General features: G+C 37.3%; 1 protein-coding gene across 1 annotated transcript in view; it reads right to left on the bottom strand.

The window, feature by feature from the left end:
• LOC128657506 (probable cation-transporting ATPase 13A4) overlaps nt 1-16574 on the bottom strand; it is a 118575-nt gene that overhangs the window by 61991 nt on the left and 40010 nt on the right. Inside the window, exons 8-13 of the mRNA XM_053711873.1 lie at nt 12362-12434; nt 11010-11141; nt 9700-9870; nt 3470-3627; nt 561-749; nt 414-475 (exon numbers count right to left, since the gene is read on the bottom strand). Coding sequence (XP_053567848.1) covers nt 414-475; nt 561-749; nt 3470-3627; nt 9700-9870; nt 11010-11141; nt 12362-12434 — 785 coding nt within the window. The remainder of the gene's footprint in view (nt 1-413; nt 476-560; nt 750-3469; nt 3628-9699; nt 9871-11009; nt 11142-12361; nt 12435-16574) is intronic.

The raw sequence follows: 16574 nt of genomic DNA, 5'->3' as shown, positions 1-16574 counted from the left end.
TTTAAAGAAGATAGAATGTAGTTTATTTATGCTTTGTGTGGACGAGAGCATTGGATGAGTAAGTCATTTGGCTTTTACCTATCTTTAAAGTTGAGTAGAATCGAAACTTTATAATTCCAGTCTATAACTTTTTCTCTGACTAGTAAACTCTAGAGATTGTTGTCTACCTCTGGTAGTAAATAGTAAATAATGTAGTACAGTGGTTTGGAGTGGATAGGTCTTTAGCTCCTCATCCAGATAGATTTCAAAGAAGCATTTAGAAATGTTAATGCTTCATTGAATTTGTATTGCGTTTGTTTCATTATTCAGATGGTTAAACATGTTATAGGCTAAATATTGTGATAGAAAAACTGACAAAATATGATACCATTAATTAAACATAAATTAATTGAGTTTCTCTCTAACATAACTACCTGTTATTTATAGAAGGAACAACTCCCCAGAGATCTAGCCCATCTTCTGTTAAAGTGCCAGTCTATGGAAATAGAAACAAAAAATTTAATAAATGTATGTTTCAATGTACTTTAAGTAATCACTTTGGGGGGGGGGGGGGGACCTACTTTATCAAAACAGACAAGATTTATTCTTCCACAAATATTGATCCTTTGAGGGCTGAGACAAAAGATCCCCTTTTTCTTTAGCCTTTTTTGGGCATACATGATAGCCGTTGCCATAGCAGCAGGAAGAACAGGCGGAATTGCAACGGTGGCACCAACAAATGACTTTATAAGAATGTCCCTCAAAGTCCCCTAAAATACAGAACATAATGTAACAATGTATATTGCATGACAGGTTAAAGCTGACAAAGGAGAAATAAGTGGTGAACAACAGCTTAGAAAAGAACTGTAGGCAAAGGAGGAAACTAATAGCAAAGTGAGGAGTGCCCAAGTGTTTTGCCATTGCATTTTTATTTTCTATAGTAAGATATAAGCAAGTTATGAGCTGCATAATTACTTTATATGTGAGTAGTTTTGCACAGTGTGATACCATCTACGGTAAGCTTACTGAACAAATAGCAAGGGGATTATAATGTTTGTTAAGAACGTTTACTGTAGAACTATCTCTTGACAAATGACATGGTGATGGGAGCTAGAATTTGTCAGTAGCTATCCAGTTACTATGGTAACCACTGTACATAAGTTTTTTGTAATAGTCTTTTAAAGTTTTTTTGCAGAGATTTTGAATAGTATTTTCATAGGTGCTAGGTCCAGTGAATTGACAGTATAGATGTGATGACTGGAAATCTATATATGCTTTTCTTTGATGGAGAATTATATTGTGGTTGCATGCTGTTTTTTGGTTGCTATGTTAACAGTATACTGGCGATCTTGATATTTGTTATGTTAGGATGGGGCCGGCCGCCGGGTCACTATGCGATGATGCCAGCTCATGGGGGAGTGGCCTTTTGGAGCGCACTTTGCGGCGTCTGGTCACATCAAGGTATAAATCTCCCAGTTGTGGGGTAAGTAACTTAATATCACATTTCTTGTTGTCTGAAGAAGGGGATGAAATTCGAAACGTTACATCTATTAAAAAGTGATGGTGATACAAATCCTGGTGAGTGCATCCCTTTCTGTGCTATATTGTCTATTTTCTGGAAACACCTTGGGTTGTAAATATGGGATTGTGAGTGCTGGCTTACCAAGTATTGAATATATCTATCTATATATCTATCTATCTATCTATCTATCTATCTATCTATCTAATGACAACACTTAATGATTTTTTTTTTATGTACATATTAAAAGCTCTGGAGTAAGGTCTTTAGAAGGGTATATATATATATATATATATATATATATATATATATATATATATATATATATATATATGTATATATAGATACAGAGAGAAGCACACTGACAGGAATGAACCAACCGGCTCAATACCATTGTTAGCCTGTTCTATGGCAATTTACCACCTGGGTGCAGCTTCTTTTAGCCCAGTAATGCTTTTCACAGAGTGAGTGAGTGTGCTTCTCTCTGTATGGATTTAGTCTCCCTATGGGAAAAAGGGGCAACCAGACGTGAACTCCTTGCTCAATGTGCTTAGAGGAATATGGCTACACCTCACTGACGAGGCCCAATGAAGTTCGAAACGATCGTCTGTGGTTGCTGTGTTCCTTGTTCAGAGAGGAATTGGCTGGTATTTTGGTGCTGGACTGACCGTAATAGGCGGGGTCAGACTGATATACTACAGGAAAGTTCTACTCTGTGAAAAGCATTACTGGGCCACAAATCTGCACCCAGGTGGTAAATCGCCATCGAACAGACTAACAATGGTATTGAGCCAGTTGTTTGTTCCTGTGAGTGCACTTCTATCTGTATATAAATATATATATTATAAATGACAACACTGAATGACTGTTTTTTTATTGTACGTATGATGTTTCTATATAGACCATATAATAAAAAACTGGGAGACATTTTAGGCCTGGAGACAGGTCTTATATTTAAAATTGCATAGAATAATTACCAGTACTCATTGACTGTTTCTTTTAACTATGTGATGTTTCATTCACACTTAGGAAGTAATGCTGGTGAGGAAAGTGAAGGGGAAAACTGAAAATAACACACAACCTCTCAGTTTTCTAACATTTTTAATGGATTGGAATTGCCATAAATTTAAAAAACAAAGCCTGCAAAAACATGCAAGACACATTGTATTGCTCTTCTAACTGATTTGAACAGACCCCAAAGTATTTGAAGCTGCCCGACAACAATGAGAAATGGGTTAGAGATGCATACTGTGGGCAAAAGTCATCCATTAAGGATTTTTCTGTTGATAGGTATTAGGGATATTTTGCCAACCCATTTTATATATCTGGTAAGATAACATACTAAGCCGTCTGCTACAAATGGTGCTTAATGTACAAACTACAGTAGCATGGAATCTGAAAATGATTTATTGGACCATGTTAATGATCAACAAGCATTAATTAAAACCGTGTTTCAAAATTCAGATCCAGACACTAATCACTAGGGCTAATTATTTAGCAAAGAAATATAAAATTAGACTCCTTAAATTGTTCTCAATATATATGGTACTCTAATGTATAGTCTAATGGGTTGCAAAAAAAGACAAAAAAAACTCCAAATAACACAAAAATAAGATTACCTCTTTTTTTTTTTTTGCTGTACTGTTCAGTGGCCTGAAAACAAGTGTATAGGGTACCAATACAGAATATATTTTCCCTTAAATCTGTATAGAGTTATAAGAAATGTCTGGGGAGGAGTTTACGTCCTTAAACATGGTGCTTGCTATGCTGTGCATACAATAAAAATGCTGGTGGAATCTATATGCTGTTCATATTTTTTTTTATCTAGTAAGTGCAATACTTTTGTTATGTATATAGTATAATAAACACTCCTGTGATTTGTGGATGCACATGCGTCTCTTTGTTTTGTAGTTCAATATGCTGAGAAAAAAAATCATTACAATAGTTAAGATTACTGAAAATCTTACTTACCCCTTTTAATTTGAGCACAGTTACAGAGTAGATGAACCCAAGTACTGCTATTATGATAAGACATAGCAGGAACCTGACACCATCTTGATATAATTTAAAGTTTATGGGCTTGGGGTACAGAATGGCTCTCACCATATCTCCTTTAGCTGTGTTGAAACCTGGAACATAGTCATTTTAATTTATTTTAAAGTATTTGAAACATAGAAACGTAGATCTTTTATCACATACTTTAGTTTTTACTTTTCTATCCCCTTTTCCCAAGTTATATTATATTTTCTTTATTTAAAATAAAAAAAAATTATATATATATATATATATATATATATATTGATGTAGTATCTCCCATTCGCTTTTAACCTTAAAGGGACACTGAACCCACATTTTTTTCTTTCATGATTCAGATAGAGCATGCAATTTTAAGCAACTTTCTAATTTATTCCTATTATCAATATTTCTTTGTTCACTTGCTATCTTTATTTGAAAAAGAAGGCATCTAAGCTTCTTTTTTGGTTCAGCACTCTGGATAGCACTTTTTTATTGGCGGATGAATTTATCCACCAATCAGCAAGAACAACCCAGGTTGTTCACAAAAAATGGGTCGGCATCTAAACTTACATTCTTGCATTTCAAATAAAGATACCAAGAGAATGAAGAAAATTTGATAATAGGAGTAAATTAGAAAGTTGCTTAAAATTGCATGCTCTATCTGAATCATGAAAATTGGGTTCAGTGTCCCTTTAATACATTAACTGAAAACAAATTTGTTACATTTCAGGATCCAGTCAACTGCGATACATATAAAAATGAGTCATTTGGGCAGTTTATAGTAACGTAGAATCTGACAAGTAAGTAAGACAGACTGACCCCTGCATATAAAGCAAAGTTATTCAGCCAGCACACTGTTAGTTATCACATAAGTATAATCAATTATAAACATTGAATAAGGTATCATTATTATTTATAAGACATTATAAGTAAAAAGCTCCATTTGCTCCCCCATAGTCGCACCCATTGTGTTAAATTTAAATCCCTTGTTTTTGCTCAAAATCCTATTTTATCCAATGATGTTAATGTTAAAATAGACAATGTTTTCCTTTTATCTATTTAAAAGAATGTTTAAAATAGTTCTGCAAAACCCAAACAAATGATCTAAAACAATACAGACTTTAAAATAAAAAATAAAAATGCATGGATATAATATCAAAACTTTATGAAACAATTATGTTTTGCAAATCTAAATCCCATTGTAGTGAAGAATAGTTGTAGGTCTTTAAAAAACTCATAATGTCCTTTATTTTGTAAAATATTTATCGATCATTTCTCAGCACACTACAAAGTAACATAGTATTCACGTACTTGTAGGGAAAATTGCCTCATTCGTTCTTGTTTCAGGCCCCTCCCCCATCTGACCTATACCTCTCCTCGTCCTATCACCTTCAGTTTACAAATAATCCATTAAGAAGAACATTGCCTCATTTCAAATGGAATTATAGGCGTTTAATTCCATTTATTGCCTTAATAAGACCACTACAAAAGGAAGTATTTTTCATATATAACCAAAAGGACCTAAGAAAATGCAAGATATTTCTTTTTAAACTCATATTCCAAACAAATCTCAGAGTAAACACAGTCAGCAAGAATGAAACAATCAAGAATAAAAGACAAATATTGGGCCCGGTTATGAGTGGAGCGCTAATTAATGCTTCCGCTCGAACGTTAACTGCGCTAGGAGTAAGTTATTTGCGCTCATCAGGCTGCGCTTGCATTATGAGTTGAAAGTAAATTGCTTTCACTCACGTGCTAAACTGAAGAGCGCAAAAAGTCAAACTTAGAATATTGCGTGCGTGTTCACGTATTTCCCATAGAAGTCAATGGAGCAAAAAAAGTGGGAAAAAACCTAATACCCCACTCTCGCGCAAACCCAATCGATATTCTACCCTCCTCATAACCTGTACTTTGCTGATTAGAACATATCAAACTGGTATCGGTGTGTCTGAATCAAAATGCAGCCTACTCCCACTTGCTCGCCATGCCTACTCCCCCTGAACGTCTATAACTACGTCATGCCTAACCTACACTTTCCCTGATACACCTCGAAACCTCCCACTGACCACCTACACCTACGTCAGAGCTAACCAACACTCCCCCCTGCACCACTCAGCTAACTCCCCCTAACCACCTACACTTCTGTCACGCCTAACCTACATGCCCAGCTAAGTTCCCAATACCACCTACACTTACGTAATGTCTAACCTACAATCCCAATGCCCCAGCTAAGTCCCACATACTGAATACTGTCAGAAAAAAACCTCAATATAATAAGCTATACTAAATAGTAAACCTCCCCATTATAAGTATAGGAGCTATGTTGCTAAAATTCTAATTAATGTTTAAATGATGTGTCACAGAGATGTGCTAAAATATTGGCAGCCAACAAAATCTCGACCGCCTTGTTGGGCTGCTGGAACTCAGTGCCGGACCAGAATTGAGCCACGGTATGGCGCATCTTAAAAGGGGTGGCAATCGAGCAGGGTGCAGAGGATCAATTGTTTTTTTTAATAATTTTTTATTGAGATTTGAATCAAGGCATACAATCCAAGAGCGTCATTAAAAAATATACAGTGAAATTGTTTCCAGGCATTTAATGAATACAAACTAGACAAGGTAAACATAATATGTTCAACTGACAATGTTTAGGAATATAAGGTAACATACAGCTAGCCTGTTGTACTGTAAACCCTCTAAATGGCACAAGGCCACTTTTGGACCTCGTAGTACTACCGAAAATATGAAGCTACAGAGGGCTATCATGGACACTAGGAGACTACTCTTGAGTCTCAAAGAGAAACCTCTATTTTCTTATTTTATATATACATAACAAGAACTCAAAATAGAACACTTTGGGTTCAAGTTAGAAGGGAACAAGAATGCAAATGTATAAAAACTATAATGCCCCACTACTTGTAATATAACTGAAAATAAGATATGGGGTTGATTTATCATCGGTCTGTCTGACATGATTCGCTCAGCAGCGACAGACATCAATGAATGCCGCCCCCTGCAGATTCGCGGCCGCTAGCAGGGGGTGTCAATCAGCCCGATGAAACGGCAGATGTGTTGCTGAGAAACGCGTTGCTGTACTAGTGTTGTATTCTTCAACGATTGGATGTCAGCCCTCTAGTTATCTGAATTCAACATCCACTGTGACGTCCCACATTACTCTTTGGGGGATTTGACTCTGCGATTGGTGTGACCTGTCATGCTACCTGATGCATACGGTGTGAGTCCTACGGGCGACTTTGTTGGTCCCGTACCGCTCTGTCAGGCACTCCGGTTGTGCCGTCACGCTTGTGAGTAGCCACCCTGAAGGGACATCCTGTTACATTGTGATTTGTATTGGCTTGTCTTGTCAATATTCCCCTATGTTGGCGCCTCTTTCTGTTTCCTTAATAGGAACATTCTGACTACCTCCCTTGTTGCCAAGAGTGCGGCCTGCTCTCTCCGGTTTTCCTTATTAGCCTGCGCCAGCGCACCTCCTTAGGACTTTGGGGTCCTCTCTAAGGATCTGTTTTAGCCTCTATAGGGGCTTGCCCACCGCTACCTATCGGGTGACTGTGCCCTGGTTCTGGGGGCGGGTCTAGTTGCGTGAGACTCTTACGCGGTACACCATTACCGGTGTATGTTGTCCCATGGCTTTGCACCCCCTGGATAACATTGGGCTGCTTCTATAGATGTATGCGTATTCTTAGGGGTAGTTATACTAGTTGTACTCTCTCCTCACCCTATACTGCATCGCAGACAAAAAGTACGTGTGATTTCAACACATTATGCGCACTATTACTGTGCAACGATTCTGGTTTGTGTTAACTTGTTCTGCACAATGCTAAATGAAGGTGCATAGGATCTTAATGCTGTTATACCTTTGTATTGCCTGGACCTGTGGATATCGGTTGTAACTATGTATGTTGGTCTGCAAACCCACTATCGTGGGCGTATTAACAATTCCCAGCAAATATTTTATGAAATTTTATACAGTTCTTTGCCTGTCTTATTTGTCGCTACTAAGATATAGATGCTTCTGTGTATAGGCATAGAGTTTAAACAAGGACACTTTGTATTTATATGTATTTATTTTGTTTAAATGTATAAATTGACACTGGGTTTATTTACAAAGAATTGGTTGCCTGGCAACTGTCTTTGGCGGTTTTTTCACAGGGGGAGGGTCGAATGTGCAGGTATAAATGTTTTCTTCACTGTATGGTACATTGGTCTGAGGAAGGGGAGTATTCCCTGAAACGTCACTGAATAAATCTTCTTTTGTATTAAGACCAGAGAGTGCTGTCTCCTACTTGCTATATTTCAACCTGTAGCACCTTGGCATATGTTGAACTGTTCGTGAGAGTGCACCTGTCTCTCTGTTTATATATATAAATAAATATATATATATATACACAAATACACAAGTATAGATATATATTGTACCAAAATACCATCAGAATAGATATATATATAGAAATATGTATTTATGAATGAATAGAACATTTTCTGCTAAGGGAAGAACTTTGGAAATTTAGCGCACTTGAGAATATGCGATCAGGTTAGCGCACGTGTAGGGTGGTTTTTTTCACTTTCTTTGCTCCATTCACTTCTATGGGGAAATAGGTTATCGTGCACTCGACATTCTAAAATCGGCTTTTTACACTCGTCGGGTAAGAGCATGAACAAAAGTAGTTCACTTTCAACTTGTAATACGAGCACTACCCGACGTGCACCAAAAGCTTACTTGCAGAGCAGTTAATGCTTGAGCGGAAATGCTACACTTGTAATCTGGCCCTTAGTGTCCATATGCTACACTTGTAATCTGGCCCTTAGTGTCCGTAATGTCAGACCTAAGGCAGAAAAATCCTGCAACAATTTAAAAATATATATATATATATAAATAACATATTTTACATGCATGTCAAAATGATCATAAATCCCCTTTGTCAATACTATAATGCTTTTGCAACACATTATGTGTGGAAATGTGACAAAAATGAGGTAGAAATTACACACACCTTGCAATCTATAATGAAATAGGACACCATAAGTGTCACGTTAAAACTGTAATTTGACAATTCCAAGAGATAAAAGGTATATAGAGACACACACTGATCTATCAATCTAAAGTCCAATAATAAAGAAACTGCAACTAGATCTACAGAAGGTTTTGGAGAAGAGGGCCAAAAAGTGGTGGTTTTAGAAATTAATATTTGGGGGGCTAATTGGGGGCCTAACAAAGGTGGTAAACATAATATATAGAGCACTTCACAGCTCAATGGGGGTGCATGTGAGTTTGGAGGTTCATTGTACTACTCAGCACCCCCATGGATCCGCCACTGGTGCCAGAGCCATTAATCCAGGTATAATTAACTGAATTCTCCTCCATTATGGCCATTGTTTCTTTCTCCATGATTGTGTGTGAAAACACAAGAGCAAAACAATCCACAGATTGATAGATGTCAGGGGGTGTCCTGTGCCTTACATAGTAACCTAGTAGGGGTCAAAATGTTGTTGTTTTTTTTTGCAACTGTACGAATTAACAAGCTTTTCAGCTACAGTGAAGATACAGTCTGTGATACGTCACATGGACAGAAATATAACTGTAGATCAGGAAGGAGAGTAGTGTATGTAAAACAAGGAATTCTTTACTTCACCTAGTACAGATTTTCATAGAGTTATTTCCCTTTTTCCCCACCAGGCATTAAATAGAACAACTGGCTCTTATAAATACAGGCAGCTAAACCTGAAAGTGTATTTTAAATGAATTACACAAGTACAAAGGTTTAAATCATTTGTACTATATTATACTGTATATTTGATAACAACAATGTTTAAATACCTAGAACCTCTAAAGCACTAATTTCTCATTATCCTGTTATAGATATATCCATTTGGAAACAATCCTGTTAAATCATTGTTCTTTGTTTTTTTCAAACAGATTTAAAATCTAAATACAAACAAAACTTTGCTCAAAATTATTTTTTTTTATCTCCCACAAGATTATAATTATCAAATTGATTTGAGATGAAGGATTTACATATAAAGCTTCATCGTGTGATTCAGCGGACTGATTCTCCCAAGGACTAAAGCTTATAGGGAGTGAGTAGGTTGCCTGATGATAGAGCCTATCAACATGCACAGTAAAAGCAGAAGAGTTTACAGATTGTGGTGCAAATGCAGATACCAACCAGTGTTGAGCACAACAGCTATTACAGCTCCAGAATCAGATGATGTTGTCTGAATGACTTCAGTTCCACAGAACAGCACATGCCTTTTGTAATCTTCTCCACTTTGTATTTTCCATGGAACAGAGTTGCTCACATTATCAAGAGGTGTTTTTGTGACTGGAATACTTTCACCTAGAGGAAGATCATATCTATGTTAGATTTATTATGAATAAACCAGTATAAAACAATTACAATTCACTGGAAAAGCAAAATAATTTATCCCATTCTCACAGCACAATGTTTTATGCTTTATCTAAAAGAGGGTGCTTAATAAAGCATTGCAGTTTTTTTGTTTTTAGAGAAAATGGATCTTCCTATGGAGAAAAAAACAACTTTAATTTCTATGCTTGTGGAACATTTCACTGTGTAGAATTGTATAGGCTTATATGCTTCTATTTCACAGAACAGTTACTTTATATCCCATTGCAAAAATAGTTTACGGTATTTAAATAATGCTCTCTCATTTGCATGATAATTTGTTTGGAGTTTTATGCCCCTTGAAATATTACTTAATAGTACTTAAAGGGACATGAAACCCAAAAAATTTATTTCATGATTCATATAGAGAATACAATTTTAAACAACTTTCAAATTAACTTCTATTATCTAATTTGTTTCATTCTCTTGGTATCATTTGTTGAAGGAGCAGCAATGCACTAATGGTTTCTAACTGAACACATGGGTGAGCCAATCACAATCAATATTTATATGCAGCCACTAATCAACAGCTAGAACCTAGGTTCTCTGCTGCTCCTGAGCTTGCCTAGATAAACCTTTCAGCAAAGGATAACAAGAGAAGGAAGCAAATTAAATAATAGAAGTAAATTGGAAAGTTGTTTAAAATTGTATTCTCTATCTGATGAAATAATTTATGGGTTTCATGTCCCTTTAAGTTTGTCATTTAATTTTTAAAATTGTTGACTGCAATAATTAAATAAATTAACAACCATACAAATAATTTTATGTCAGGTATGTTTTGTTAATTTAATTGTAACAGTATTCTCTATACAAGGAGCAGATTTTCAGGGGGAAGAATACATGCAGTAAATTAATATTCTTATACATTACCCTATTACAGTGTGAATTAATACTAAGCTTTTTATTAGATATATTGGGTGGAATAAGATGGGCTTAACAATCCTTTTTATTTTATAACTCCTTTTTCTGGAATAAAATAATTTCCTCTACTTTTTTGATGTGTTTGCATGATTCCTAATATACCTACGGGGTAATATATTTAATGTATAAATCAAGCAAGATCTTTTGTTTACCTGTAAGCATCCCTTCATTCACAATGCAGCTGCCTCTTAACAGAATGCAATCACATGGGAGGAAGAGCTTCTTTCCAGTCAAAACAATTATATCTCCAGGCACAAGATGCCGAGATTCGACTTCATTACAGTCTAGTAAAAAAAAAATACATATATTTATTTAACGGGATTTTAAAGGTTTATTCTAATTATATTGGTTACATCAGCACTTAATATTTAAAGCCCAATATTTTTGTATAAAGAGATAAAGGGAAAATAAATTGATTGAAAGTGTGTTATGAGATGCACATTAATCACATAGATTATAGGCTGAACTGGACATCTTTCTGTCTGTTTTACATGAGTTTCTTTGGCAGGATTACTCACTTCTGAGTCACTAGGAGATAGACTGTATATACTAAATCTCATTAAGACTAATACAGTTTCAGGTTCTTAGAGAGGCAGGAAGTGTTCAATAGATATGCAGATAAAAAGACATTGAATTTAGCATGTTTCATTGTGGCGCAGATTACAAATAAAGTGTGACTGATAACGTAGACTAGAGTGTGCACTTCAAATTGCAACCCCACACTAAGAGTAGAGCACAATCTGGTATTACAAATCAATGGTAAATAGATTTACCAGAGAATGTTAGCCATTTTTTTAGCACACTCTATACTTTCAAAGGATAGTGCAGGTCACACTAACATCACTCTTATTACAGGTGGTGAATTATGTGTAGCGCTAAAGTGCAACACATATTAGTGATGAAAAACATAGCGTTAACTTAAAGGGATACTAAACCCAAATTTATTTTATGATTCAGATAGAGCATGCAATTTTAAACAACTTTCTAATTTACTCATGTTATCAATTTTTCTTCATTCTCTTGGTATCTTTATTTGAAAAAGCAGGAATGAAAGCTTAGGAGCCAACCCAATTTTGGTTCAGCACCATGGATAGCGCTTGCTGATTGGTGGCTACATTTCTCATTGGCTAACCAGATGTGTTCAGCTAGCTCCCAGTAGTGCATTGCTGTTTCTTCAACAATGGATAACGAAAGAATGAATAAATCGTTAATAGGAGGGCATTGGATAGTTGTTTAAAATTGTATGCTCTGTCTGAATCAATGAAAGAAAAATTGGGATTTCATGTTCCTTTAAGTAAGAATTCAGTGTTATTACAGAAAAATTTTAAGTTTGTTTATAATATATATCAATTTAAATCTGTAATACCAGTATTAGGTGAGATTCGTTTTTTTTTTGTGTGGAAGAAAAATATATTAATATAAGAAAATCTACTTATTATACTAGAGTACTATTAATATAGATGAAAAGTTATAATTATCTATATTAGGAAAATGAACCACTTACCACCATTAAAGGTACCTACAGTGATCATAGCACTGTTATTAGATTCAACCAGTCTGTTCAACTTTACAGATTGCTGTGGATGATATGCAGATAAGTGTGAGGTTAGAAACTTCAGATCTCATATAAGATAAGCAAAATTCTGTGAATAGAGTTTTAATAAGTTAAAGGAACATGGCTCAAAATTAAACTTTCCAATTTATTTCTATTATCAAACTGCCACCTTCTCTAGGTATCATTTGTTCCACTAGAACAGTGATGGGTAATCTTGGCAGCCCTGATGTTTCAGAACTACAAGTCCCATGATACTTAACTAGACTACAGAGTGCCTATGCATCATGGGACATGTACTTCCAAATCATCTGAGGTGCAAAGATTAGCCATCACTGCACTAGAACAAATCAATGTAGGCTCTGAAGTGTGTACATATTGTGAGCACTGTATGGCAGCATTGTTTGCAACAATTTTTTGTTATAATGATATATATATATATATATATATATATATATACATATATATACTGTGTATATATATATATATATATATATATATATATATATAACAGAATTTATGCTTACCTGATAAATTACTTTCTCCAACGGTGTGTCCGGTCCACGGCGTCATCCATTACTTGTGGGAAATGTTCTCCCCCACAGGGAAAGGCAAGGAGAGCACACAGCAAGAGCTGTCCATATAGCTCCCCCTCTGGCTCCGCCCCCCAGTCATTCGACCGACAGTTAGGAGAAAAAGGAGAAACTATAGGGTGCCGTGGTGACTGTAGTGTATAAAGAAAATTTTTTTCAACCTGATTAAAAAAAACAGGGCGGGCCATGGACCGGACACACCGTTGGAGAAAGTAATTTATCAGGTAAGCATAAATTCTGTTTTCTCCAACATTGGTGTGTCCGGTCCACGGCGTCATCCATTACTTGTGGGAACCAATACCAAAGCTTTAGGACACGGATGAAGGGAGGGAGCAAATCAGGTTACCTAAACAGAAGGCACCACGGCTTGCAAAACCTTTCTCCCAAAAACAGCCTCCGAAGAAGCAAAAATATCAAATTTGTAGAATTTGGCAAAAGTGTGCAGAGAAGACCAAGTCGCTGCCTTACATATCTGGTCAACAGAAGCCTCGTTCTTATAGGCCCATGTGGAAGCCACAGCCCTAGTAGAGTGAGCTGTGATACGGTCAGGAGGCTGCCGTCCGGCAGTCTCATAAGCCAAGCGGATAATGCTTTTCAGCCAGAAAGAGAGAGAGGTAGCAGTAGCTTTTTGACCTCTCCTCTTACCAGAGTAAACAACAAACAAGGATGAGGTTTGTCTAACATCTTTTGTTGCTTCTAAATAGAACTTTAAAGCACGAACAACATGTAAATTGTGTAATAAACGTTCCTTTTTTGAAACTGGATTCGGACAAAAAGAAGGAACAACTATTTCCTGGTTGATGTTCTCGTTGGAAACAACTTTTGGAAGAAAACCAGGCTTAGTACGCAAAACAACCTTATCTGAATGGAACACCAGATAGGGTGGATCACACTGCAAAGCAGATAATTCAGAAACTCTTCTAGCAGAAGAAATAGCAACCAAAAACAGAACTTTCCAAGATAGTAACTTAATATCTTTTTAAGCAATCCTTCCAATTTTTTATCCATAGGATCTTTGAAAGCGCAGCTGTCCTCTATATGAATAGTTTTGCGCTTCGCTAGTGTTGAAACAGCTCCCTCAACCTTCGGGACCGTTTGCCATGCGTCCCTTCTAGGGTCTACTATGGGAAACATTTTCTTAAATATAGGAGGTGGGGCAAAGGGTACACCTGGCTTCTCCCACTCCTTTTCCACTATGTTCGCTACCCTCTTAGGTATTGGAAAAGCGTCGTCGTGCACTGGGACCTCTAAAAATTTGTCCAATTTGCACAACTTCTCTGGTACTACCATGGAATCACAGTCATCCAGAGTAGCTAATACCTCCTTAAGCAAAGCGCGAAGATGTTCTAGCTTAAACTTAAATGCCACTAGATCAGGTTCTGCCTGTTGAGAAATTTTTCCTGAGTCTGAAATTTCACCCTCAGACAGCCCTTCCCTCACAGCCAATTCCGATTGATGTGAGGGTAAAATAGATAAGGCATCGTCAGCGTCTGATTGTTCATCCTTTTTATCTGTATTTAAAACTGAACAATCACGCTTTCTCTGAAAAACTGGCAGTTTGGATAAAAGATTTGCTATAGAATTATCCACTACTGCTGATAATTGTTGCATAGAAATAAGCACTGACGCGCTAGGTGTCGCCTGCGTGGGCAAAGCTGTTGTAGACACAGAAGGAGAGGATGTAGAGCTATCCCCACTACCTTCATTAGATAAATCATCTTGGTCAACATTATGAAAAATAACAGAGCTGTCCTGATTTTGTTTGGACGCTATGGCGCAATTATCACAAACACTCGAAGGGGGAACCACATTTGTCTCTATACACACAGAACATAGGTTATCTGATGGAACAGACATGTTAAACAGATTTAGGCAGGCAAACAATGCAATAAAAACGATTTTAAACAAAAACTATGAAGGCAATATCCGATTTTTCTGAAATTTGGACCCCAGTGTCTTAATGCTTAGAAAGTATTGCACAGCAAATATGGAGACTCTAGCTCTTAAAACAAGCAAACCGGAGCTAATTGTTGGATTTAACCGTTTTTACACACCACAATCCCAGCTACAGCCTTGCTGCAGCTTTTTACCTTCCTTAGGGGTCACCATTCACAGAAAAAAAGCCTTTTGGAGTCACTTTCTGAACCACAGGACCCTCTCACATGAATCTGCATGCACTGCCTTGAAATTCAACTGCACAGCTGAAGTGCCAAAATGAGGCTTCCTCCCTCAGCACACTAGAGTGAAGGGGCCTTCCTGACTAGATTTAGGTGTCTAAAACAAGCCAGATCAATAAAAAACGTTCCCAAGTGTATGTGAGCTTATAAAATATTTCAAATGGTATAATATTGTAATAAAAACCAATCGATTTAGCCCCTAACAGTGTCTACCAGCATAAAAAACAAAAAGGAGAAGCCTGTTATCTTTTTTGCTGAGGTGAAAGAAAAATGGCTTACCATTTTCCCTGAGGGGAAAAATGACTGTCATCTAGCATTAGCCTGTGTTGTTAGAAGGAGACTAGTCATACCTGAAGCAGATGAGTCTGCAAACTGTTACCCCCAACTGAAGTTCTCTTGTTTCAACAGTCCTGCGTGGTAACAGTAATGGATTTTAGTTACTTGTGCTAAAATCATAGCCCTCTTAAACAGAAATCTTCATCACTTTTCTGTTATAGAGTAAATAGTACAAGCCAGCACTATTTTAAAATAACAAACTCTTGATAGAAGAATAAAAAACTACAACTAACACCACAAACTCCTCGCCATCCCCGTGGTAGATGCTACTTGTTCAGAGCGGCAAGGAGAATGACTGGGGGGCGGAGCCAGAGGGGGAGCTATATGGACAGCTCTTGCTGTGTGCTCTCCTTGCCTTTCCCTGTGGGGGAGAACATTTCCCACAAGTAATGGATGACGCCGTGGACCGGACACACCAATGTTGGAGAAATATATATATATATATATACAGTCCTGAAGGGCCTACACTCTCACCTCAAGTAACTGTAACAACCAGGGTTCAGTGTATCCAATATATATATATATATATATATATATATATATATATCCTATAATATAAAAGGCCAAGTGTGTTTGTCCGAAGCTGTCATGTGCCGTAGAGACTGTGCGAGGACAAACACACCTGACCTTCAACAGACTAACCTCCTGGCATCTGGGGCCAACCAGTCGTGGCAGGGGGCTGGGCCGGACATGACACAGACGTGGTAGGCGGGGCCGGACATGACACAAATGGGTCGGGTGTGGCGTGGGAGGGGCCGGAGCGGGGCCATGCGGCCATGAAAACTACAGCTCAAAAGACGGGGGATAGAGAGAGAGCAAAAGAGGTGGGATAGAGAGAGCAAAAGAGAGGGAGAGAGACAGCAAAAGAGAGGGGGGAGGGAAAGCAAAAGAAAGGGGTGAGAGAAAGAGCAAAAGAGGGGAGATAGAGAGAGCAAAAGAGAGGGAGAGAGACAGCAAAAGAGAGGGGGAGAAAGGGGGAGAGAGAGCAAAAGAGAGGGGGGAAAAGAGAGGGGGGAAGATAGGGGGAGAGAGCGCAAAAGAGAGGAGAGAGAGAAAAAG

The sequence above is a fragment of the Bombina bombina genome, chromosome 4 (assembly GCF_027579735.1).
Source record: "Bombina bombina isolate aBomBom1 chromosome 4, aBomBom1.pri, whole genome shotgun sequence".
Taxonomy (NCBI): Eukaryota; Metazoa; Chordata; class Amphibia; order Anura; family Bombinatoridae; genus Bombina; species Bombina bombina.
This window is presented reverse-complemented; position numbering and strand designations above follow the sequence as displayed.